Source organism: Engraulis encrasicolus, chromosome 22, assembly GCF_034702125.1.
Source record: "Engraulis encrasicolus isolate BLACKSEA-1 chromosome 22, IST_EnEncr_1.0, whole genome shotgun sequence".
NCBI lineage: Eukaryota > Metazoa > Chordata > Actinopteri > Clupeiformes > Engraulidae > Engraulis > Engraulis encrasicolus.
The window spans coordinates 19302588-19330087 of NC_085878.1; the positions used below are offsets into that span (position 1 = coordinate 19302588).

Sequence of the window (27500 nt, forward strand, 5' to 3'; positions counted from 1 at the left end):
TAGCAAGCCCAGCACTGCTTAGCATAGCACACACGTTGACATACATTTCACTGCCATTATGGGTAAAATATGGGAAAGGGGGCCTGTCTGACTGCCTCCAGACCACAGGTCACTGATCAAAAGGGATTCCGAGCATAATAGAGCTTAAAAAGAAAACTGTCAAATGAAAACAATTCATGATGGAGATTTTTCTTGTAATGGGTAGAATGGTCAGACTCTTTCTGATTTCTGAGGGTTCTGAGGGCAACATTCTGTCGGTAATTGGGGAAAACATTGATGTTGGAACTTCAAAAACAAAAGTTCAAAAGTTTTCAAGTATCATTATGGAAGAGGTTGGGCATCTTGATAAATGACACTTCCCTTTCTTTGTTTCCACAAAAGGTGCCGACTTGAAAACGTTGCGTGTTCCTGTGGCCATTATGGGGTAAGTACAGCAACAAAGTTTTGGTTGATTTTGTTTCCTTATGGGCCTTGACTTCCTGAATAGCAAAGACTTGTCAGCCCAGCCGCATCACCCGGCCAACTTGAATGTTTATTCACCTTCTAGCACATCAAGTCAATAACCATCTTATTGACCAATGTACAGTAAATGATGAATAGCGTCCTTTTAATCTAGCAGTGTGGCTTTTGGAATCCTTGAAAAGACACACTGCAGTAACACCTGAAGTTCAAAGTGATTAATTTCCTTGATCTAAAGAGCACCTGCTTGAAATTAGTAAATAAGTGAAGAAGCACTCCCGACCAATTGGTTTGGTACTTCAGTTTTTAAAAGGCTTGTTGGAACCGGTTATCCTGCTATGAAGATGATATTTTGACTATCCAGTTAAAGCAATAAAAAGGGAAGATGTTAATTTGAAGTACCGTTTCATGGTATTTATTTAGCCATTTATATACTCTGTGTGCAGAATTATTAGGCAAACAAGTTTTTGATCAAATCATCCATTTTATGCATATTTTCATACACCAACCAGTATGAACATGAAATCCTATTGGATTTAAGCATTCAAGGTCATTTGTATAAAATGAGAGGCCGTGATCTAAGGAGACCAAAACCCTTTATCAGGTGGGTGTGTATAATTATTGGGCAACTTTGTTTTCCTCTGAGAAAATAGGCCAAAAAATAGATCTCACAAACTCTGAAAAGTGTTGATATGGTCAAAAAACTTGTTTGCCTAATAATTCTGCACACCCTGTAGGCATAGATTATTCAGATGTGAAATAGCATCTCTTGGCTTTGAAACGTTTCACATTTCTTGCCATGCACAGTAATAGCCAGCCTCACCTGGAAGTAGAAGAAGGCCTGCCCGAACCAGTAGTGCATGATGGTGGTCTGCACGGCGTCATAGTGCAGCCTCTTCCAGATGAACTGGGCCATGAGCGACTGCACCAGTAGGCAGGCGGCCAGCGTGGGCAGGTTGTGGGCGCGCAGCAGCAGCGCCACCAGCAGCACCACGCCGCTGTACACCTCCCACAGGCCCCGGCTGCGCAGACGCCCCTCCCTGGAGCCCAGCTGCGAGCGGAGCAGGTCCTTGGCGCCAGTGAACAGGATACCCAGGACGAAGACGTAGACGAAGCGCGCCTCCACCGTGCCCCTGAGGAGATTAAAAGGGTGGCAAGATTACAGGCGAATTAAGCCGCTAAACGGGCAGATTATGATGCCGAGTATTTCATTAAGCAGCTGCACTCCTTTTATCCGCAGCCAGGCTCTCTGCAGCGCACAGCAGAGCAGAGCAGGTACAACACATCCCCTTTTCAGCTTCTTTGGTTCTGAGCCCATTATGCAAGTTCCGCTACGTCTCTGCCCTATCTGGGGAGACGGCGGAGGGCAGGAGATAAGCCCGCGGAGCAGGAAGAGGGCTCGGGCAGACAACAGGCACTAGGCATGGGCTCGATGCTGCAGACAACAGGCACTAGGCATGGGCTCGATGCTGCTGCTGCTGCTGCTGCTGCTGAGCTCAGTGTTAACAGGAGCCAAACACTCCCCTATCAGAGGGCCTAAACATCCTCAATTCCTTACTTTGCTTTTATCACAGTCCTTTCTCCTTGAAACTATGATTCATCCCTTGCCGTGCACTACTAAGCGCTCTGTTTAGAAACAGAACTCTTGTATGAGCCACTTCACACAGATGTATAGCATATTAGCGTAGACGTAAATTGCCTTGCCAATCTGTTGTTCCATTCAACTCTACAAGAAAGACTATGACTCAAGCGTATACAGAAACACAAGGCCTTCAGAAGAAAATGCATGTGGATTACAATGCAGAGTCTAGACTCTTTAGGCGAATTAAAGGACTTCAACCTTCAGTAACAGTGATGGTGATCAAGTGGCCACGACATATCAATTCATCCATTATGCCTTATTCTTCAGCTGGGTATGAAAAGCAGGAGGGAGGCCTTGCCTCTGGGATAAATATTTACAGTAGTCTGCTGTGCACTCCTGTTGATCTCTTCCCCAAACCCAAACATATTGATGTTGGGCCAAAAAAAATCGATGAAATAAATTGTGTATTTTATCAGGACACGAACGGAGAGAAAGTGATTTTATTATGTGGAGGGGAGTAGCGACTGGGGCTCAAGCGTCGTGACACGCACAAAGAAATGTCCTCAAACTCAGATTTTGATAAACAGCAAAATGTATTTGAAGCTGCTTATTTTTTTCTCTCCTCTGACGTCCTCACAGTTAGCCAGGGTAATATACGAGGCACCCTGGAGAAAGGGAACTATCGGATTTCTATTAAAGTGATTTTTTTATGCACACCAATAAAAATGTTATGGTCAAGTGCAGAGTATTCAAAGTCTGTGTGAGCACTAAATGAAAATCTGGCAACGGAGAAGGAGAGAGAGGGAGGCAGAGAGAGAGAGAGAGAGAGAGAGAGAGAGAGAGAGAGAGAGAGAGAGAGAGAGAGAGAGAGAGAGAGAGAGAGAGAGAGAGAGAGAGAGAGAGAGAGAGCGAGAGAGAGAGCGAGAGAGAGAGCGAAAGAGAGAGCCTGGACCATGGGAAAACTGAGAGGGGAACTGCAATGAAAAGATCAAGTGAGTAAGACGTGCAACAACACACTACAGACTACGATGTTACAGGGCATAATGTGGTTGACACATACCGTACAAGCACACACATACAGACACACACACACACGCACACGCACACAAAGCTACCCTCCTTACACACACACATACAACTACCCACACAAACACACACACACATACAAACACACACACACACGCACACACGCATGCACACACACACGCAGCTACCCACACACACACACAACAATACACAAACACACCTCCCTTGACAATAAGATGAACACTGCTGTTACTGATGCTCCATTAAAAGCTCGGTAGGAGCCAACCACAACGCCCAGGCGAGTTGCTATAGAAACAAGGCCTAAGCAACAGCTTGTTGTTTTATGGCTGAGCTAAAAAGGAAGGAAGGAATGACACAGCATGAGGGCAAAAATGAAAGAAAAAAGAAACGTCTTAGTTTTTACAGCGCCTCATACTTTTCAAAAACATAGGCCACGGCGCGAGAGCTACATGCAGACAGAATTAGAGCTAGGCACAATGGGAGGGGGAAAAGGAGCAAAAACAACAATTAGAGAGAAAAACCTTTTAATCAAATGAAAGAACAAAAACAAAAAAACAACCAGGATCGTAAGACTAGATGTTGTTTTGGTGCTGTGTTATGGTCCTATGCGTTCCTTGTCTCGCATTTGCTCCGTTTCTATGCTGTTTGTTACTCTTCCTTATGGGGGTGTAGTGGGTGTGAACTACTGGAAGTAGAAGATTATATGGTAACACTTTATAATAAGTACCCCTTTTTAGGCATTACTTAAGGGTTAGTTAAGCCTTATTTTACCATTAGTTAACCCTTAGTGAATCACGAGTTAATCATTATGTAAGTATTATTTCTCATTTCCTAACTATTATCTACTACCGTTAGTAAATGGTTAGTGTGTGCTGATATAACGGTTCGCTAAGCAAAGTTAAGCATGGAAAGTTTTTCACTTTAAAAGTTCCCCAGATATGCGGAAGTAGTGAGTTGTAACTTCTTGTTAATGCATAAGCAATGCCTAACAAATCATTTGTTAACGTTTTGTAAAGCATGGAAAGGTTTTCACTTTAGATCAGTTCCCCAGATATACTTAAGTAATGAGTTGTAACTCCTTGATAATGCATAAGCAATGCTTAACAAGTCATTTGTTAACTTTTTGGAAAGCATGGAAAGGTTTTCACTTCAAAAGTTCCCCAGATATGCGCAAGTAGTGAGTTGTAACTTCTTGTTAATGCATAAGCAATGCCTAACAAATCATTTGTTAACGTTTTGTAAAGCATGGAAAGGTTTTCACTTTAGATCAGTTCCCCAGATATACTTAAGTAATGAGTTGTAACTCCTTGATAATGCATAAGCAATGCTTATCAAGTCATTTGTTAATGTTTTGGAAAGCATGGAAAGGTTTTCACTTCAGAGAAGTTCCCCAGATATAGGCCTACTTAACCCCTTAAGACACAGCTTTATACATTTGTTGTTACCAGTATGGTAATGACCAAGTCGTGGTGCATTACTAAAGGGCCTGTGTTGTGTCATAGTATTGTAGTGCTATGGTAGTGACATTTCAATGACTATTACAGCGTGCCACTGGAGGTACGGTGTGCATTAAGGGGCTACGTAGGCCTAATGGGTTTTAAATCCTTGATAAAAGCATAAGCAATGCTTATGAAGTCATTTGTTAATGTTTTGGACAGCATGGAAAGATTTTCACTGAAAAAATTCCCCAGATATGCGTTAGTAATGCGTTGAAACTTCTCGATAATGCATAAGCAATGCTTATCAAGTCATTTGTTAACGTTTTGGAAAGCATGGAAATGTGTTCACTTTAGATCAGTTCCCCAGATATACTTAAGTAATGGGTTATAATTCCTTGATAATGCATAAGCAACGTTTATCAAGTCATTTGTTAATGTTTTGGAAAGCATGGAAAGATTTTCACAGAAAAAGTTCCCCAGATATGCGTTATTAATGCGTTGAAACTTCTTGATAATGCTTACGCAATGCTTATCAAGTCATTTGTTAACGTTTCGGAAAGCATGGAAAGGTTTTCACTTTAGAACAGTTCCCCAGATATAGCTAAGTGATGGGTTATAAATCCTTGATAATGCATAAGCAATGCTTACCAAGTCCTTTGTTAGTGTTTCGGAAAGCATGGAAATGTTTTCACTTAAAAGGTTCCCCAGAAATGCGTTAGTAATGCGTTGAAACTTCTTGGTAATGCATAAGCAATGCTTATCAAGCCATTCGTTAATGTGTTATAAAGACATAACAGGTTTTCACTTTAGATCAGTTCCCCAGATATACTTACTTAATGAGTTTTAACTCCTTGATAATGCATAAGCAATGCTTAAGAAGTCATTTGTTAACGTTTTGGAAAGCATGGAAAGGTTTTCATTTTAGATCAGTTCCCCAGATATACTTAAGTAATGGTTCGTAATTCCTTGATAATGCATAAGCAACGCTTAACAAGTCATTTGTTAACGTCCAGTAACATCCATGAGGTGCAGTCACATGAGCCTCAACTTAGGCCTAGGCCTACTGTTTGCCATGCTACCAGTCATCACACACTAACCATTACAAAAGGGTTAAATAAGACTTCACTGATCCTAAAGCAAGAGTTTACAAACCGTTACCATACATGCCTAATAGTACTTGTTAATGGTTAGGTGGTAGGAGACAACAAAGAGATAATGTTTTTTTCATAAATAAAGGTGGGTTATCAGACATTTTAATGATGGTTTACTAATGCTTATCAGAAAGTTAAATCACCATAGACGAAATGATTAATTAACAGTACTTAATAATTTCACAGAAATACATAATGACTGACTCGTGATTCACTAAGGGTTAACTAATGCTTAATTTTGTTTAGCGAGTAGTTACATCAGCACACACTAACCATTTACTAACGGTATTAGTTAATGGTTAAGAAATGAGAAATAACACATGCATAACGACTTACTCCTGATTCACTAAGGGTTAATTAATGTTAAAAATAAGGATTAACTAAGGTTTAACTTTGCTTAGCGAACCGTTATATCAGCACACACTAACCATTTACTAACGGTAGTAGATAACAGTTAGGAAATGAGAAATAATACTTACATAATGATTAACTTGTGATTCACTAAGGGTTAACTAATGGTAAAATAAGGCTTAACTAACCCTTAAGTAATGCCTAAAAAGGGGTACTTATTATAAAGTGTTACCGATTATATATACAGTATTTCAAACATTTTGATGCATTTGTTTGTTCATACTGTACGATAATTGATACAGATGGGCCAGCATTGCACCAAGGGACAACTGGGTCCCACACCAACACCGCGGGAAACCAACCAGGTAATGGCAAGAATGGGAGGAAACAAACCCTCTGCAAAGTTGGGAAGAGAAACACAAGATGATGTGAGTGTGAGTGTGTGTGTGTGTGTGTGTGTGTTTGTGATCTGGTGTGTTTCTCTCTGTCTGAGCGCATGCTTTTTACAGATGACTGACAGAAAGCCCGCTGCTGCCCTTAAGGCAATCCGTGTGCTGGCAGAACAGAGGGAGACAGAGGCGGCGAGGAGGAAGAGAAAAGAAGCAGATGTTCTGTCATGTTTTATTTATCCGGGCCGGCTGCGGCTCCCTGCCGGAGCGGACCCGTGTCAGTCAACCGGTGCGGTGATTGCTGCTCATAGAGAAGCCCGCTCGCTTGCCTACCGGTACACTTGTACCTTTGTTTAGACACACATTATGAAAACATGCTTAACATATCTGTAACCATTAACACACACAAAGGTACCGTACATACCTGCATCTACCACACAGGCGCGGTTCTTGCATTGAGGCGTTGCTAGGCAACCGCCTTAGGCCCCCAGCTTAGTCTCCAGCTGTAGGGGCCCCCCTCTGTCCCCTTTGCAAATTTCACATGGGCCTATAGCTGGTAATTGGGCCCCTTTGGACAGTAATTCACAGATTAATGGTGATTTTCATAAATAATGAATTTTGTATGTTTAAATTGGAAACAAGAACAACACAATACATTACAAAAAAATACTGATTCTGTGCACACCCTCTCTTTCGCGTTAAAATGGACTATTCCATCCTTGCGTGCCATGTGCGCCAGGCGAGTTCCTAAACATTCACACAACCACGTCTTCAGATAAGGAGGATAACAGTCAAGCACCACACTCAACAAACTCTTCATGGTCAGTAACATCAAGCGGAGCACAAAAAATAGGAAGGCACAAGACGTTTGCAGACAGCGTTTGCTATGTTCAGTGTTGTTAGACTAAACGCAGCGTCACCACTTAAAAGAAACAATTAACACCCATAGAAGAAAACAACAGCCCTAACACCGGCAACCCCCTGATTTTTTTTGACAATGCTATGAGAAGTTGAGCAAGAAAGGAAAGCAGGCAAGAAAGCAACTCGCGCATTGAGCGTGGAGTAGGTTACTCGATACTTCGAATAGACTTCTCAGGCGCGCGAGCACAGGGAGAGAGAAGGCTGTGTTTCTGTTTATCTTGTGCATGCACGTCTTCAAAGGGTTTGTTCGGGTGACAACTTGACAGAGAGCGCGTCTTTTGGTTTATGCAGTAAATGTCTCCTTGATTAGTTTTTGGAACTTAGGGTGTCTATAACGTCCACGAAGACAATATCCACGTGAAAACGCAAGCGCCTACAAACCGCTGTTCTGTCAGAAAAGAGTGTGCACCTGTCGCCTACTCTGTCAACTTCCCACAGCGACATTTAAAAGTCTACCATGATATCCAACATAGCCTACAACATAGGCTATGAGAAGTGCAGGCAAGATGGCAACTCGCGCATTGAGCGCGGAATTTGCTACTTCGATTACATGCCATGGGCACGCGAGCGAGGGGAGCGTGAACTGTGTTTCTGTTTAACCTGACTGCACGCGTGTCTCTTCTCAATGGGTCTGTTCAGGCAGGCTTGGGTCAGGGCGACCGTTTGACAGAGAGCGCGCTTTTCGGTTTATTCAGTAAATATCTCCTTGATTAGTTTTGGAAAGTTGTAATGTCTAACATCCACGAGGACAATATCCACCTGAAAACGCCAAATGCCTGCAAACCGCTGTTCTGTCAGAAAAGAGTGTGCACCTGTCGCCTACTCTGTCTACTTCCCACAGCGACATTTAAAAGTCTCCCATGAAATCCAACATCCAACATAGGCCTATGAGAAGTGCAGGCAAGATGGCAACTCGCGCATTGAGCTCCGCGGAATTGGCTACTTCGATTAGATTTCACAGGCACGCGAGGGGGGAGCATGAAGGCTTTGTTTCTGTTTAACCTGACTGCACGCGTGTCTCTTCTCAATGGGTCTGTCAGTGTTCAGGTAGGCTTTGGGTCAAGGCGACCGCTTGACAGAGAGCGCACTTTTCGGTTTATTTAGTAAATATCTCCTTGATTAGTTTTTGAAAGTTGGGATGTCTGTAACATCCACGAAGACAATATCCACCTGAAAACGCCAAATACCTGCAAACCGCTGTTCTGTCAGAAAACAGTGTCCACCTGTCGCTTATCCTACTACTGTCTACTCCCCACAGCAGCATTTCAAAATCCTCCATGAAATCCCAAACCAACGTCACTTCAAATAGGTGACAGCAAGCATGGATATATGAAATAACACTTCAGTGAGGGGGGGAAATCACTCTGCTCTCATATCAAAGTGAAAGTGGGATTACAGAAAATGTGTTCAATTTTTGCATGAAAAGTTGCAAATATTCATTGAAATCTGTCCAGAAAGGGTTGTAGCCCAAGATTGCCTGTTTTTTTTTTTAATATTTTTTTTTTAATGGAAAATCGTGATTTAAAAAAAAAATCGAAAAAGAGAGTTTATGTAAAAAAAAATGTGATATGAAATGGGCCGATGGGCCCCCTAGCTAAATTCGCCTTAGGCCCCCAAATTGCTAAGTCCGCCACTGCTACCACATATAAACTTACGGGTCAGTGACAAATAAGGGTTTGCACAATGTGAAATACTTCAAATGTTTCAATATTTTATTCTAAAAGCTTCCATCAGGTTTGCTAAAATAAATGTATTTCTGTGTTTCATGCAATGTCAAAACACTTTTTAGCGAATAAAAAAATGAATGTCTGGTTGCCCCTGAAAATGTCAAATGGTGCGACGGAAATAAAAAGCGTAATATTTGGTATTTACTTTCAATTACACAGAGTGAAAGTGTGCTTGCCAAAAACATCTATTTGATATCATTCCATCACTTGAAAACAGATAAATGGGGATTATTTCAGAATATAATGAGGTGATATTACTGTATAGAAACAAATTCTGAATCTAACACTGCTGTCCGGTTCTCGATTCTGATTGGATGATAGCTGTGGTCAATCGAGCGTAAACCTACACCTTCCACCTGAAGATTCTATGCGCGTCTAAGTTAGACCCAGCGCATCTACGTCGGTAATGAGAATATGTTGCAGTTGGGGTAGGGAGTCTGCAAGAAGAGCACATCTTTGCACCATCTGTGGTTGGGGTATCAGTGTGATTGCAAAGACATTTCATTCCTGCAGTGTTTATCGCCTCTTGCCGAGTTTTTGTAGCTAAGTGTGTTTTCTGGCAGCGCGACACGCACGCACGCACGCCGAGTAACGTTGCCGGGGTAACCACAATCACTTCCTCAACTTGTCAACTCCGTCACTTGAGTCCGTGGGTTACGCCACTCCCCTTGGCCGCTATCAATCGAGCATAACCCACGGCCTCTCGAGGCTTATTTCTTAATTCTTCATTTGAGTGCTAGTTCCTCCTGTAACACTCTGGCAAGAATAGAAATAGTTCTTTAGAGGTGCACTGTGTAATATTTTAGTAGTTTATGTGCTCTGACCCCTCCTCCACCATGGCTGAGATACCCTGAGCCTGGTACCACCCTGCCGCACTGCTCCCTTGGGTCGCTCTTGGGGGCTGCCCCATTGCACGGTTGAGGGATAAATGCAATTACGTTGTGTGCAGTGTGCACGTGTGTGCTGTGTCACAATGACAATGGAAGTTCACTTTCATTTCACACACTCTCCCGTAACCCATACATCTATACAAACATTTGTTGAAACATATTTGAAAAGTAAAAAACAGGGATTAAAAAAAAAAAATACACACAACTTTTTTGACACACAACTTTGTCTAGACCTCTTTGTCTGCTGATTTCTTTCTTTTTCTCACCTCATTTTTATAGAGAACGACCTGCAAATCCATCTGGTAAAAAAGCCACTCTCAGACTGCCTGCCTTGCCTGGCTTCTTGGAAAAGTTGGTGCAACAGATCGTGTAAGGCCCCTGGGCTGGCAAGACGTGTCATCTGCCAAGCTCAGGGGCTTAACCAGGGCAGAGGGCCTCGGGGCTGGACAGCAGAGCTGCTGGGCCTTCACACTGACAAGGACAGAGAGGGACGCCTGCAGAATAAGTAGCATAGCCCCTTAACATACATCGTTCCCCCACGCTGTAATAGTCCCTGAAAAAACTACTACTACCATAGCACTACAACAACATGACGATATTTCTGGTAACAGGGGCTATGGGGCTTATTTATAACAGGGGCTGTGTCTTAAAGGGTAACTTCTGCCAATTTCGACATGCAGTTGTAATGCTCACAATACCCTGGACTTCAGAACCTTAGATTTTTTTTTGTTCAGCCTTTTCCGAGATCCTGGTCATTGTAATGGGGGCAGGTGTTTGCTTACATTTCAAAAAAACATCTTGATTTATTCCCAACAGCAGATTATGCAACATCAGCAGACAACTAGCAAACAGCCATACCTTTTGGGATAATATTTGGAGTAGGCCTATGTTTTTAATGTAAACAAAGTCTGCCCCCATTAGAATAGCTCAGATCTCAGAAAGGGCTGAGTCGAAAAATGCAACATCACCGGGTACTGACAAGTCAAGGGTAGCATGAGCAATACGACAGCATATTGAAATTGGCAGAAGGTATCCTTTAAGGGGTAAATAAGCTTCTCCAGAAATAAAGTCAACAACAAAAACAAGAGTGAAAAAGTGAACAAGTGGGACCTGATTAACACCCTCATCAGACTCGAGTCTCTGGACCCCGAGGAATGGAACAACTTACACGTAACAAATGGCAACAAATCTCTTACTAATCTGGATAAATATGTCTCAGGGGAGAGCTTTACTCATTAGTGTTTTTTTATAACAGTATAAAGACGAGACATTTACTTTAAGGCTATTTATATGATCTGCAGTAGTGTGTGTGTGTGTGTGTGTTTTGTTTTCTGATGAAACACAAGCAGACTTTTCCAATTGATGTTATGGAGCATGCCGAAAGACAAACAAAGAAGAAATGAAACGTGCGTGTGGTGTCATGTGGGTTATTTTGATGACTATACCCTTAGCAACCACTTAGCACATGTCTATTGCCTAAGATTAAGTCAACGCCTTCCTATGTAACAGGCACCAAGGCAACCAATTTAGACTTCTTCCACATATTGTCTTTGACAGATGAGGCTCAGGGCGCAGCATACTGTATGTACATTTCTATTAGTCATGCGGCAATGTCAAGGTAACATATAGCTCATCTCCTCTGACTGACATGTGACCTCAGTTTTAAATAGCATGGCATTGCATACAATAGTTAGATCTGGTCAATATATTTTGTGATATCTGATTGGATGAGATGCGTTCTAATGGTGTCCTACAAGCCCAAGGTCAACTCCTGCTGGCACACATGTAAACAAAGCCTACCTTTGCATGGAGCTAAGAGTGAAATGATATGCTACAAAAGAGAAAAAAACTAGCCTGCTTCTCTCTCAGGCAGGTAGACTGTTGATGTTTGCAAATGCATCCGAGTGTGTCTCTCCGAGTGTGTGGCTGTGGGTGGTATGTTTATATTGCACATGCATGCAACCATACTGTAGATCGAGGTGTGAATCTATGCACAAGTTGTTTTTACTATTCAAGCATGACTGAATTACTGTATGTTTATGCATCCCAATACATACAGACATGTCTACCTCTTAGTGTGTGCATGTGTGTACACGTGTGTGTGTGCTGTGTGGTAGCAAAGGACTGTTCAGAGAACCTGATTTAATTTCCATTTTCATCTGAGAATTGCGTGCATAAATGGCTGGGAAATAAGGCGTCAGCACAAACAAACACCTCTAAACAAATCGCAATAAAAATAAAACACATGCCCTGCTTTTTGCTATGCAATCCTCCCGACGCAAGGTGTAGAGCAGCAACCGCCAGGCGCTTTAATTACCACACTCAGATGTTTTCATGGAGCACATCTGCTTTTATGCACATCTGAGATGATGTTTAAAAGAAAAACACAAAGGGAAAGGGGGAAAAGTTGCGGGAGCCGGAAGAGAGAGTATGTGACAGCTGAAATGGGGACGTCGTGTCAATGAGCCTGCAGGGGGAAAAATCGTCATCTTCGCCACGTTCCCCTCGCAATGTTCTCTGCAACGTTTTCGGGCTGATGTCTGGGGGGAGTGAAGGATGACTACAGATGTCATGGCAAGCAAGAACATGGTGCTGTACAGGAATGGGTCTCATTACGGGAGGGGGGCTGGCGATGGCTGTGACATTAGCTGCTGGGGTTTGTCTGGTGGCACCATTCAACTGAACAGTCCCCACCTCTACAAAAGAGGGAAAATTCTCTAGCGAGGGAACGAAATGAATAATACGAAGGGAAAAAAACACACACACACAAACGAGACGTCCTTAGAGGGAAACCTCTTGCGTTACCATTCATCTCTTATGCATTAGCTCATGTCAGTTAAACGAGTTCAAAGAGCCGACTGGTGCCATACGATATTTAAAACCCCCATCGGTGCAGAGGGTGACGCTGAGCCGTAACACATCCCGCGCCGGGCCAGCTCCGGCTGTGAGTCGACCGCGACTGTGGGAGCTTGAGTTGATTGTTTGAAATCTTCACACGTGAAGAAGGTAAACTCACACATTTTTTAGATATTTACATATTTGTTTCCACCCTTTAATTCCAATGGAGGCAGACAGAGATTGCCGTGTGTAGTGCGTGGCAGATGTGCAGTTAGTCGTCTATCCAAGCAGTTGATTATTGGAGTGGGTTCTCCTGTGCCAATCTGTCTTACCCAGAGGGCATTCGTGGTGCACAGTGTCTTGGCGATGCCAGGTGCCGTGACCAAGCCCATTGTCTGTGTGTGTGTGTGTGTGTGTGTGTGTGTGAATATGTGTGTGTAAATGAATATGTGTGTGTGCGTGTGTGTGTACGTGAATATGTGTGTGTGCGTGTGCGTGAATATATGTGTTTGCGTGTGCGTGTGCCTTTGCGTGTGCGTGTGTGTTTGTGTGTAATGTGTGCGCGCGTGTGTATGTGTGTGGTCACATATGCTGCGTGTGCGTGTGTGTTTGTGTGTAATGTGTGTGTGTGTCTGCACGTGCATATGCTTGCTGCAGGTGCAGGGTGTGTTCTGTAGCAGGGATTGCAGGGTTAGGGTTTGGTTAATTGACTGTCTAATGGCTGCTATACTAAATTGAGCCCTATCTGCACTGGGGGCTGGCTCTAACACACCCCTGGCTTTTGATTTCACCTTGAGTTTACATGGAGCCGAGTGGAACCATATGCTGCTTGCTTCAGCCTACAACACCATACTTGCATGCACGACACACTTTTCTCTCTCTTCTGTAAATAAATACGTTTCCTTTGATATCTGTATGCCACCTCCGTACATGTCTGCCACCTTGTATTGAGCAGCCAGCTCCAAAGGCGACTTCACTTAGCGCTCAGATCTGACAGGGGGACCTGCAGGCGTGTGGTGGCACTGACATTCAGCTTTTGCACGCGCTCGGTCTCTTCGGCGGCAACTTCCTCCTGCAGATGCCAGGTCGCCATGCCAACCTAGAGCTGAAAACTTTGACTTTTTCTAACGTGTCATTTTGCCCCAACCCAAAAATTTCACTTAGCACTCTAAGTAAGTGCCCTAGTGTTCACAGATCATCAGCCCAATAGAAAAAGGCAAGCAAAAGAAATGGCCAAACATGGCAAAAAATAGCAAAGGCAAAAGAATACTGAGGAGGCTCAGTGCAAATCATCAATGCTAATATACTGTGATCACCACCATTACCATCATCATCTGAATCATCACGAAGAGCTATGCAATTACACACACTGATAATGAAGACTCACTCTTTTACTTATCACTTCCACTCAATGAGGAAATACAGATGTAAATGGTAGTGGTGCTCAGAAAACCCTCTTCCTCAAGGTTAGGCTGTTATAATTAGGAGGGTTGTTTTCATGATGTGCAAAACCAACAAAGGGAGAAGAACACAAAACTACTAAAGAGAAGGGTACAGGTGTAGTGTGTAGTGTAGTGTAGCGTAGAGTAGAGTAGAGTAGACTAGAGTAGTTGTAATGTAATGTAATGTGTGTGTGTGTGTGTGTGTGTGTGTGTGTGTGTGTGTGTGTGTGTGTGTGTGTGTGTGTGTGTGTGTGTGTGTGTGTGTGTGTGTAGTGCAGTGTGTCCGTGTAGTGTGAGTGTGTGACTGTGTGTGTGTGCGTGTGTGTGTGTGTTTATGCGTTTCAGACTTCTGAAATTTGCTGATCTTTGAAAATACCACCGCTGCTGATTGAAAACAAAGATTAAATGTAAAGCTCAGAGTGTAAATGTTTCTGTGCTGGTAGATGAATACGAAGTAAAGCGTAGGAAACTAACAAGGGCGAAGCAAAGCAAAAAATCAGATGGTGAAAGCACAGAACGATGATGAAAAAGTACAAAACCCAGGCTAACAACTACTGCTGCTGCCTACGACAGAGCAGACAAAAAACATCACGGGCAGATTTTGTGAAATATCTTATTTAAGTGTGTGTGTGTGTGTGTGTGTGTGAGAGAGAGTCTTTAATTGGTGAGGTCTTGTTATTGCATGTTCTGCCAGCAGGCCTGCTCTCTGCTGGGGCATGTCAAACAACCAATAAAACAACTCCATTATTGGATACACATTTAACACTGGCCTAGCATCGCTCCCTCTGCTCCACAGAGAGAGGACTGGACATCTAAAATGTACGCGTACACACAGCACGCAAAGACACAACACACACACACACACACACACAACACAGTAGTCTCTACCAACAATGAACGAGAGAGAGAGAGAGAGAGAGAGAGAGAGAGAGAGAGAGAGAGAGAGAGAGAGAGAGAGAGAGAGAGAGAGAGAGAGAGAGAGAGAGAGAGAGAGAGAGAGCGGAAGTCGGATTCAGTACAAACACAAACTGGGCAGGGCATAGCAGGGCAGAGTGGGAATAGGAGTTGCAGTTCAAACGGCTCAAGTTTTCTATGGGGAGGAAGAAAGGCTTCGTATCCGCATAACACACAAAGGAGGTGAGAGAGGACAGAGCAAGAAACGAAAAACAGAAGCAGACAGAAAAGCAGAAGAAAAGTGAAGATTGAAGAGGTTGAAAGCGCATTAAAAAGGAGTAAAATGAGTGAAGAATGTGGGATGAGAGAAAAATAAAAAGAGATGAGAGGGCAGGGGAGAGTTTCCAGAAGAGAGGTGCAGGGGAGGGAGAGATGTGCAACGAGCTTAATAACAGCTTTCATCTGTTTGAAGTTCAAATGAGGTTCGCATTTCTGGTTAGGAAAATAAATTGGATGAAAATACCTATAACTTCACAAATAAATGACCTAGCTCAAACAGAGATATAACTAACACACGCACGCACGCACGCACGCACACACGCAAGCACGCACCAAAGGCTTGCATTCAGATACAATTCACATACCATCGTACAAACTAATGTCCTATGTAGTTCTCTCTCCATTTCTGTCAGGCAGACAAAAACTCACGCATGGAGACACACGCCACGCACACGCACACACAAACACATGCACACGCACACACACGCACATACACACACACACACAAGCACACAAACATACTCACACACACACACACACACACACACACACACACACACACACACACACACACACACACACACACACACACACACACACACACACACACACACACACACACACACACACACAGGGACGTCTGGCGCCTATGCTGAGTAGGGGTGCAACGGATCAGAAATCTCACGGTTCGGATCGTTCCTCGGATCAGAGCCCACGGATCGGATCATTTTTCGGATCAGCAAAAAAAAAAAAATCATTATTATTTTATTTTTTTAATTGATAACACAAATAAACATAAGCTCTGTCTTTGTTAGGGGTGGGCATAGATAATTTTTTGAATGTAGATTAATCTCATTGCAATTATGAAATTAATCTAGATTAATCTATATCAAAATGTCTAATTGAGAATATGCACACTACCAAAATAATGGCTTAAAGTCTTGTGACCTACTGACAGATGGCGCATAGACCAGAACTCATGTCCTTAATTGTATCAATCTTTTATTGAAACACAATTGCCTCAGCGGTTCAGCATTTCTGAGAGAGAGAGAGAGAGAGAGAGAGAGAGAGAGAGAGAGAGAGAGAGAGAGAGAGAGAGATAGAGAGAGAGAGAGAGAGAGAGAGAGAGAGAGAGAGAGAGAGAGAGAGAGAGAATCGGCATTGACTGTTAAAAAGGGCAGCGGCTGCTTTAAGAAGGCGGAGACTCTGCAGGGACATCAGAGCGCACAGAAAGTCTAACCAGATGATTTAACCTGCTCGCTGTCCTGAGAATGTCAGGAGTCACAGCACAAAATGAATTCAGTTTGCCAAAGTTTTATATCACACGCGACAATCGCGGTACGTTACATGAGCATATCTCACTGCGTCGCAAATGCGCTGAACTCAACCGATCGCAACACAAACTTAGCGAGAGTAGTTCTAGACATTGACAGTTCGAGTTTGACAGTCAGTCTTCAAAATGCATGTACAGTAGGCTATCGCACGGAATGTTTAGCAACTATGGCACAGGCAAGATTTCGGGAACAGTTTGTGTTGTTGTTTGTGTTCCATGCAGTGCGTGAGGTAGACGTCCCAAACGACTAGATTGAACATGCGCACAATTTCATAAATCAATCCGCGGACCATGTGTGTGCCGAACCGAAATGATTGGTCCGAACGGACCACGGATCAATGATGATCCGTTGCGCCACTAATGATAAGGGTGATACAGTACCAGGAGAGTGTCTCATGCTGTGGTGTGGTGGTGCAGTGGGGTGGTGGGGTGGTGTGGTGGTGCAGTGGGGTGGTGTGGTGGTGCAGTGGGGTGGTGTGGTGGGGGCCACGGTGCTAAGTGTGAGAGAAGGTGACTGGCTGGCTGGCTGGGGTGTCTGGTGGTGGGGCATCCCCGTAATAGAAATGCCAGAGTGTGGCGCGCAGCATAAACAAACAACCAGCCAGTGATTAATGACTGGCCAGCGCGGGCTATGGGGTGGCACACACATGCCACTGTCAATTACACACCAGCATGCTGTGGAGCATACACACACTACTACTACTACATACTACTAGCTCTCTAAACACATACATGGACACACTTACAGTAGACACAGACACAGGAGAGAGAGGGGGGGGGGGGGGGGCAGTTCAGTTGGCACAGTCACATACACACTCACACACACATATGCAGAGACGTTTTATTCCACCACATAAACTATATGAAATACTCTCCCAAACATAATTCTAGACGTACGTACGCCCACCAACACTCACACAGCCACATGTAGACAGTGTGAGCGATGGGGTGGGTGTTGGAGGTGAGCGGAGGGTCAGGGTGTTAATTACAGGGAGGAAATGTCAAGAGCACTGCAATGCTATGACAAAGGGGGGAGCAGGGGAGCAGTGGAGGTAGTGAAGGAGGAGGAGGAGAAGTAGCAAAGGAAGAGGTGAAGAACAGGGGAGAGGGGGTGATGGAGAGAGGAAGAGAGAGAGACAGAGGGAGAGAGAGGGTGGGAGTAGGGACTCTAAGCCGAGAAATCGTTACGCGCTGGATAGAAGCATATAATTCGGTACACGTGTTCCTTGACTGATTTGAAGACATCCTAGAAGGGGTGCCCCTTGAAAAAAAATTGTCTACCATGTCATATACAATATGTCATGTTAGTAATGGTTATTACATGACATTATACTTAGCTGACAATGTTAATATAGTCCTCAGCAGAGATGAAGCAAGGGTAGCCTGCTTGACCAGATTGATAAAACTACAAAATGTACATAGTATGGAAGTATGGGTGAGTCTGTGCTTACGTGCTTGACAGCATGCAACATTGTGAACGATTTGAGAAGATTCTTGGTCTGAGTTAAAATGAGCATTGCCCACACTAAAACTATGGTGAGAATAGACTGCTGCTAATGCTCGATCTGAATTGGATAGTGTCAGTGCAAGATGCCCTAGGTAGCAGGTTCTCCATCCTCTAATTTCCATAACAGATATACGTATTTTATTTGTATGAGAGAGGGTAAAGGACAGGACCTTTCCATATGTATGAAGAACCCCATAAGATCACCTAATTCCATATTGTGAGAGCATTTCAGTCATCTTTAGAATGGCATTACAGATTACTCAATATAGGCCTACATGTAGGCCACAGTATGGCTTCAGTTCAAATTAAATGGGAATGATTTCTTAGTATATGTTGAGTAAGAAGACAGAGGTAAATTGTTTTTTTATTTGCAGACACGTCCTCACCTAGTACTTGTGTCAAAAGCTGTATTATTTAGCTCAGTAATCATTGAGTACTTAAATTGCTATCTAAACTGACAGCTGATGGACAACATGTACCGTAGGTCTTTTGCCACCCTTACCCATAGGAGAAATATCTATATAGAACAACAATTCTCATATGGTATATACTATGAAAGTAAATCATTACCTGTACTCATTTTCTTGATATGCAAGGCACACAAATAGTCTGGGAGGAAGGATAGTCTATCATACCCCGCCCCCCCCAAACAAAATGCCACAAGACTTTTTTTTAACCTTCAAGATTTTGAGTGGTAACAGTAACATAACTCATTCCCACTACACCTTTTCACCTTTTTGCATAATATTGTACATGTCCTCAGAATGTTCTACATCAGTGGTTCTCAAACTTTTTGTGTGAAGTATCCCCAGAGAAAATATTGAGCTCTCCGAGTACCACCTTGACAACCAACATTAGAATATCGCAGTAAAGGCCTTCCATATTCACTTTTGCCAGTCAGTACAGGAGAGGTTCATAATGGCATTTCAAGTACCACCAGAGATGTCTCAAGTACCACCGGTGGTACGCGTACCACAGTTTCAGCACCACAGCTCTACATATTTCAGTTCTATGTAGTTGTACTGTGCAGTGCAGTGCAGTGCAGTGCAGTGGAGTGCAGTACAGTACAGTAGCATACAGAACGGTGCAGTATAATAAAGTACAGTAGAGTATAGTACAGTGCAGTACAGTAGCATACAGTACGGTGCAGTATAGTAAAGTACAGTACAGTACAGTACAGTAGCATACAGTACGGTGCAGTCTAGTACAGTACAGTACAGTACAGTAGCATACTGCACGGTGCAGTAGAGTACAGTACGGTATATCACATTACAGTACAGTACAGTATAGTAGAGTACAGTACAGTGCAATACAGTAGAGTACAGTATAGTCTTATAGACTTTAGCCCTCCAAAGCCAATAGGATTTCCACATGCTGTTGTTTTAAGTTTTTGAAAGACTATTTTAGTAGCCTATGTGAGAGAGGGAAGGCAGGCAGACATGTTTTAAACAAAGGACCACACCCACAAATAAAAAATAACGAGCAAACAATAAATTAAGTGGTTAGGTAGCCAACATGCCATCTAGATTAAAGCCAAAAGTAGATGAAAAACAGACATGTTACCATTTTGCTCTTTTAAAACAAAGTATCTGTCAATATACTGTATGTATGGTGTATTGCATATTGATTATTCATAATTTCCTAAGCATAAATGCCCTTATCACTCCATTGTACACTTAGGACTGCGATATACATATCTGAACATTAATCAGCATACATTTTATTTTGTAATGGCCTATAGTAAATCATCCAAGCTGTCACTGACACTTGATATGTACATGTACTATTGACTTGATTGATGTGAATATTTCAGTTGGACTCCTAGGGTTAAGTCATTGAGGGGGTCCTAAGGAAGTAGTAGTAGTTTGTGTGTGTGTGTGCGCATATGTAAGTGGGATTAATATGATTGTTTGCCATCTTTATCTGAAGAGCAGACTGAGTGTCTGAACTTGCTAATGCTAACATGCTAACATTGGGACAGTTATGTGTGGCCCAGTTCAAGGGTTTATCTCTTCTCCCCTAAATTTTCCAACCACAATTTTCTTTTCGGATGTTATAGATATGACCCACTGCAAGTTTTTAAAACTCTTAATGAATGTTGGTTCAATAGCTAAATGCCCAGAAATGAGCTCTCAATTGTAGAGTGATCTCATTCTGACCATGGTTTTTATGATTTTCCTGTTTTTGAATCTAAATAAGACATATATAACATTGTTTTTATGGTAAGTTTTGCACATATTTTCAAAGTTCAGTTTGTATACATCACACACAAATAGGTGGATTGGCCCATAACACCATTATGTCCAGGCAGTACAGCATTTTACTAATATTGGCTGGTTTTGGGCAGCCATCTTGGATTTACCCCATAAAAATGACCTTAATGACATTGAAATTTGGGGCACCCCTTCTGAAATGATGGAGAACACCCTAAGGAAGGTCTACACTGATTTTGGTGCTTCTATCCAGCGCGTAACGATTAGGCCCTTTTTGGACGGTAAGATCCCCAGCTATGGGGAGAGCAAGAGAGATCCAGTTTGAGAGAAGAGACACAGAGAGAGAGAGCAGAGACAGAGAGAGAGAGAGAAGGAGAGAGAGGGGGTGATGGGAGAGAGAGAGAGAGAGAGAGAGAGAGAGAGAGAGAGAGAGAGAGAGAGAGCAAGGGAGTACTAGGAGAAAGGTGAGTGTCTGTGAGTGTACTTGTGTTCGTGTGTGTGTGTGTGTGGGTTTGTTAAGGGGTCGGTGTGTGTGTGTGTGTGTTCATGCCTCAGCGCACTTGTGTTTTTCTGTGTGTGCACGTGTGTGTTAGGAGGTGAGAGGCTTCGCTAGGTGGGCTATAAGCTTCCCTAGTCTTGCTGTCTCATTACTCTAGCTGAGTGGGCACACTGAGAGCAGCGGAGATCAGATGAACAGTCAGGAGCAGGAGGAGAAGAGAGGAGGGTGAGAAGAGAAGAGAAGAGAAGAGAAGAGAAGAGAAGAGAAGAGAAGAGAAGAGAAGAGAAGAGAAGAGAAGAGGAGAGGAGATGAGAGGAGAGGAGAGGAGAGGAGAGGAGAGTAGAAGAGAAGAGGGGAGGAGAGAGAAGAGGAGAGTAGAGGGGAGGAGGGGAGAGGAGAGGAGAGGAGAGGAGAGGAGAGGAGAAGAAAGGAGAGGAGAGGAGAAGAGTGGAGAAGAGTGGAGAGGAGAGGAGAGGAGAGGAGAGGAGAGGAGGGGAGAGGAGAGTAGAGGAGTGGAGAGGAGAGGAGAGGAGAGGAGAGGAGGGTGAGAGGAGAGGAGGGTAGGAGGATGAGGAAAGAGTGAGGGGAGAGAGAGAGAGAGAGGAGATGCGAAGAGGCAGTGATTAAAAGACAGGGGAGAGAGGAAGAACAAATAAGAGCAGGAGAGAGAGAGGAAAACAAGATTGAGAAAAGGAGATGAAGTAGGTGAAAGTGATTGAAAGAGAAAGCAGACTGGAAGTGTGAAAAAAGAATGGGAGATGAAGAGACTAAGCCTGGTAGAGGGCAGAGCATCGAGAGAAAAAGAGAATGTGGAAAATAGAAGAGTGGAAGAGAAGAGATGGGAGAAATTGAAGAAAGGAAGAGACAGAAAGGACGCCAGTGAAAGTGTCCACTCAAGCCAAACAGTTCATCTCAACTACAGAAGCCCAGAAAGGACACCAGTGCCGAAGAGCTCGACACTGACACTCACACACACCACATAACCAGGGTTCACAATGGTCACTAACAGCTAATGATTAGTCTTAAAAAGCTCTTTCTACAAATGACGAAAGTGCTCCTTTTTTATTTCAAGCTGTGCTTGATTGGCCCCGACAAAGACAATCAGCATTCTGTTTGAAATTTCAGATGGAGTCCCGCTCTCATTACGGGCAGACCACCCCTTCATTAATGAGCCAGCGACAGGAAACAGATGAATGACTGCTGAGAAAATATTTATGCGATGGAGCCAATTGGCCTAAAGGGAGAGAGGGCTGTGGATGAAGAGGGAGCGATTAACACATCTGAATACTGCAAACTGGCGAGAGGCACTTCACCAGAGCAGTGTTGAATGAAGACACGTACGGGCAGAGCCGCTGACAGGTTTGGCCGGGCCCAGGACAAAGTAGTCAGAAAGGGCCCCTCAGCCCAATACTTACAATGTAATTAGGACCCAATTCTGGGCCCCCTCTCTCCCTGGGCCCAGGACAACTGACCCCCCGTCGGCACCCCTGCGCACCGGCACACAGTGTCACTAACAGACGTATATGCCAACACATGCACAGATTGCACACACAAACAAATACATGTCACGCATTCACACATGCACACTCGTACACACACACACAGAATTATACACTAACACAGACAGAAACAGACACACATCACCCCTCCTGCATCACCATCATCTGTAAGCCTTACTTAGGGCAATCATGGGTAAGCGGTTAGGGTGTCAGACTTGTAGCCCAAAGGTTACCAGTTCGACTCCCGACCCACCAGGTTAATGGGGAGAGTATTTAACCAGTGCTCTCCCCTTTCCTCCTCCATGACTAAGATACCTTGAGCATGGTACTGCCTCGCCGCACTGCTCCTTTTCGGGCGTCATGGGGGCTGCCCCCTTGCACGGGTGAGGCATAAATGCAATTTTGTTGTGTGCAGTGTTCACTTGTGTGCTGTAGAGTGCTGTGTCACAATGACAATGGGAGTTGGACTTTCCCAGTTGAGCTTTTGTTTTCACTTTCATCTGCTGATGATGCTGAATGAGCAAGCTGGACGGAGAAACACAGATACACAGACAGACAGACAGACAGAGAGACAGACAGACAGACAGACACGCAGACACGCGCCATCCCTCCTGTATTATCAGCAGCTGCGACTGCTGAATTAGTGGGATGTGAGAAGGCAAACTCAAGCAACGCAAATAGACCCACAGAGACAGACTCTCAAACAGATACACAGAAGGTGCGTTCAGGCCAACAGAGAAGCGTGCCGGTGCCCGTTCCCGCAACTAATCTAGAAAGAATTGGTGTGTTCAGTCTGCACGTCTGAGAGCTCCGGAAATGGAAAGTTGGTTTTACTATACAAACAGAAAATAAAAATAATACTTTCTTTTCCTATGCAAACTGTGACAATAATGTGGACATCAGCAGGTTGATCTGGGTAACAAATGTTCACATAACAAAAAGTTCAGAGCCTGGTATGAGTGCGGGTGGTTCGCAGGTAAGCACTTTACTACCAAACGTAACGGGTGTGGTAACATGCATCGTTCTAGTCGGCTTGAAAACAGTAAGAGACAGACACAGACACTCCACACCCTCCGTGCATCATTAGCTGAATGAGTTGCTGAATGCTGAATGAGCTGGCAGGATGGAGGGCAGACCCACTTGGACACGTACGCACACACGCTCACGCACGCACGCACACACCCTGTATTACAAATGCTGAATTAACAAGCAGAGGGCAAACTCACTTGGAGCGTACACACACACATACCCAGACAGACAGACAGACAGACAGACAGACAGACAGACAGACAGACAGACGCATGCACACACACACACGCACACGCACACGCACACGCACACGCACACGCACACGCACACGCACACGCACACACACACACACACACACCATGCTGAATTAGCCAGCAGAGGTACTCACTTGGAGGCGGCTGAGCGGCTGCTGCGTTGCCATGGGAACAGTAGACTCCCAGGAGGCCGAGCGCCAGGGCCATCTTGGACACCGCCAAGCAGCGCCTCTGCACCAACACGAAGATCACCACCAGGGACACCATGGAGAGCAGCGAGAGGACCACCTTATGCTCACCACTGCAGGACAGAAGAGAATTACAATATATTACATTACAATGACATAACATTACATCACATCACAGTACACTTAGCACCAGGGACACCATGGAGAGTAGCGAGAGCACCACCTTATTCTCACCACTGCAGGACAGAGGAGAGGGGAGTATTACAATACAGTATATTACATTACATGACATGACATGACATTACATTACATTAGCTCCAGGGACACAATAGAGAGTAGCGAGAGCACCACCTTATGCTCACCACTGCAGGACAGAGGAGAGGGGAGTATTACAATATATTACATTACATAACATGACATAACATTCCATCACATCACATTACACTGGGTATCAGGGAGCAGCAACAGCACCACCCTATGCTCACCACTGTAAGGACAGAGGAGATGGGAGTATTACAATACAGTATATTACATAACATGACATGGCATTACATTACATCACATTAGCTCCAGGGACACCATGGAGAGCAGCGAGAGGACCACTTTATATACACCACTGCAGGACAAAGGAGAGGGGAGTAAACAATATACTGTATTACATTACATGACATTACATCACATCACATTACACTTTAGCACCAGGGACACCATGGAGAGTAGTGAGAGCACCACCTTATGCTCACCACTGCAGGACAGAGGAGAGTAATATAATACATTACATGACATTACAGTACATGACATAACATTAAGTGACATTACATGACATTGTATGATATCACATTTCACTGAGCACCAGGGACAGCATGGAGAGCACCACCCTATGCTCACCACTGCAGGACAGACGAGATAATTACATTACATTACATGACATGACATTAATCGACATAACATTGCATTACATTACACTTGGCACCAGGGACACCATTGAGAGCAGGGACAGCACCACCTCATTCATAGTTTTTTTGTTTACAAACATGGATGTTGTGAGGAGAGATACTGGCAGCCAACCATGTGAGCTCATTGTTTGACCAACAGCGGTTTCCAGTCAGAGGTTGAACAGTGCGCAGCCAGCCAGAGATTGTTTACAAACGTGAAACCCATGTATACACTAGGGCTGCACGATATATCAAAAATGTATCGATATCGCGATATCTCGGCTTGCGATACACATATCGCAAAAGTTGGTTATATCGTGATACCTACTTTTTGATTGTTAATAACAGCCAATTTGGTGAAAAGGTTAAAAAAGGTATTAAAAAGGTTGACATTTTAAGTTGATGCTGTATGTTAGCCATGTTTTTTCAGAATAAAAATAATGTTGGAAATAAAACATTGCTCTCAGTTGTTTCATACATGATAAAGTGTAGAATGGCAAGTAGAGAGGGGAAAATATATGTATATATTAAATATCGCGAGTAATATCGATATCGCGATATACAGTCATGCTACCGTGTATCGCATATTTTTCTAATATCGTGCATCCCTAGTATACACACCACAGCAGGACAGAGCAGAGTATTACATTACATTACATTACATTATTACGTAACATCATATTAGATCAGGGGTGGGGAACCTATGTCTCGAGAGCCGTTTGCGGCCCTTGAGGCTGTCTTATCCTGCCCCCGATATAACTTAAATGTAATGCAGCTTCACATAAAATATGACATATTTTGTAAAGGAAAGCTTAGAAATTACATTTGCAGTACAATTAAGTTATATCCGGGGAACCTAGAGAAGGTGCGGTCTGTTTTAAAGGTGGCTGCCTTCAATATAGGCCTAAAGTGCAGGGGATAATCCTGGTTTGTGTTCATCGTAGGGCCCTTGGAGGACTTGGATGGCCCTTGGAGGAATTTGAAGTGGCCCCTCGAATGAAAAAGGTCCCCCACCCCTGCATTAGATAATCACCAGAGACAGCATAAGAGCAGGGACAGCACCATCTTATACTTATCACTGCAGGATATAGAAATACATTAATTGGCTGACACTTCTATTCACAGCGACTGAGATATTTATATACAGTACAGGGTAATGGCTACAGTCTCTGGTGCATTGTGGAGTAAGGTGCATGTAAGGTGCACCCGTCCTAGATTTAATATTATTACTTTAAATATCTTTCCTTCCTGCCAACAGAGGATTTTCTAACAGTACTTGCCGTATTCAGTTAGGCCATTTCCCAATGTGCCTATTTATCACGAAAGAGCAATAACCAAAGAAGGCACTAAAATGAAATTAAAAGCACACAAGTACTCATAATAAAACGGCACTCTCCAAAAAATGCTTCAACTCCTGTTCAACTCATAATGACATTTACTGTAATATCAGCACTAACCCAATAATTTGACAATATTCTTAAACATTTATTTAATGCAATTTATTTAATGTTTAAAGTCAATTGAGGTCAACAAAAATTGGAATGCTACATCAAGCAAAACAGAGAATGGTAAATTATTGCAGTAAAAATATAGTATGGCTATCATTTCAATAGGTAACTGTTTGACTAATTGACCAATAGTATGGCCATGGTGGCTAAAACTGCCACTGCATTCAAAGCAACGCCCTCGTGGTAACATGACTTCACTGATTGCGTGAACATGACATGCGACAAATATGCCCTTGGTGTCAAATATTACTGCCTGGTAAAATGGTGTGGAAAATGTACACCAGCGTATGAGGCTGTGCTGTGGTAAACTACAACAACCTTAGAGAAAATCCAACTTGGATGACCATGAACTGCAATAGAAAGCCACAGAGACACTGGGAAGAGAGGTATCAATACCAATGCAGATTCTGCAACATTATGCCCATTATGGAGGTGAGCCAATGGAACACAACTGCTAAACTACTACTGTATATAGTATTACAAGTATTTTATAAGGTTATATTAGATAAGTTGACTATTTTTTGCTGGCATGTGTCAGTACAGTATGTCAAAGGACTACACAAAAAGTAAGTGATGGATGTTTTCATAGAAAATTTCATCATGGGTCAGCGTCTGAATTTTTGAAACTGATCTGAATTACTCTGGAATTAGTATTAAGTAAGTACGTTTATTATTAGATTTTTATTTTTTATGTTTATATATACTGTATATTGGGGGTTTTCACCTTTATTTAGACAGGACAGTGAGGAGTGGGACAGGAAATGAGTGGGAGAGAGAGATGGGGGAGTGTGGCGGGAAACGACCTGGGTAGGGAATCGAACCCGGGTCGCCCGCCCAGAACTCCAGTGCCCAGCACACTAAGCTACGACTGGGCCTTGCATTTTTTTTTCATTTATTTTTAAAATATATACAATTCTGTATAAAAATAAGACAATCCGCACACTTCAGGTCTATTTTTGTGCAAAGAAACTTTACTTGACTTGCAAGCTTTCGGTCCTTAGACACAATACAATAAAATAAAATGACTACTGGTAATAAATACAGTAAATCAAAAATACTCAACAATAGGCTTATAAGAAGAAATATATAAAAAGAAAAAACTAAGTTTTAAGCTGGCTTTTAAAAT

At 43.3% G+C, this 27500-nt stretch overlaps 1 protein-coding gene across 1 annotated transcript in view; it reads right to left on the bottom strand.

The window, feature by feature from the left end:
- The window catches only part of pigg (phosphatidylinositol glycan anchor biosynthesis class G (EMM blood group)), a 172295-nt gene that overhangs the window by 24869 nt on the left and 119926 nt on the right, over window positions 1-27500 (bottom strand). Inside the window, 3 exon segments of the mRNA XM_063188079.1 lie at window positions 1283-1592; window positions 23878-23917; window positions 23920-24044. Coding sequence (XP_063044149.1) covers window positions 1283-1592; window positions 23878-23917; window positions 23920-24044 — 475 coding nt within the window.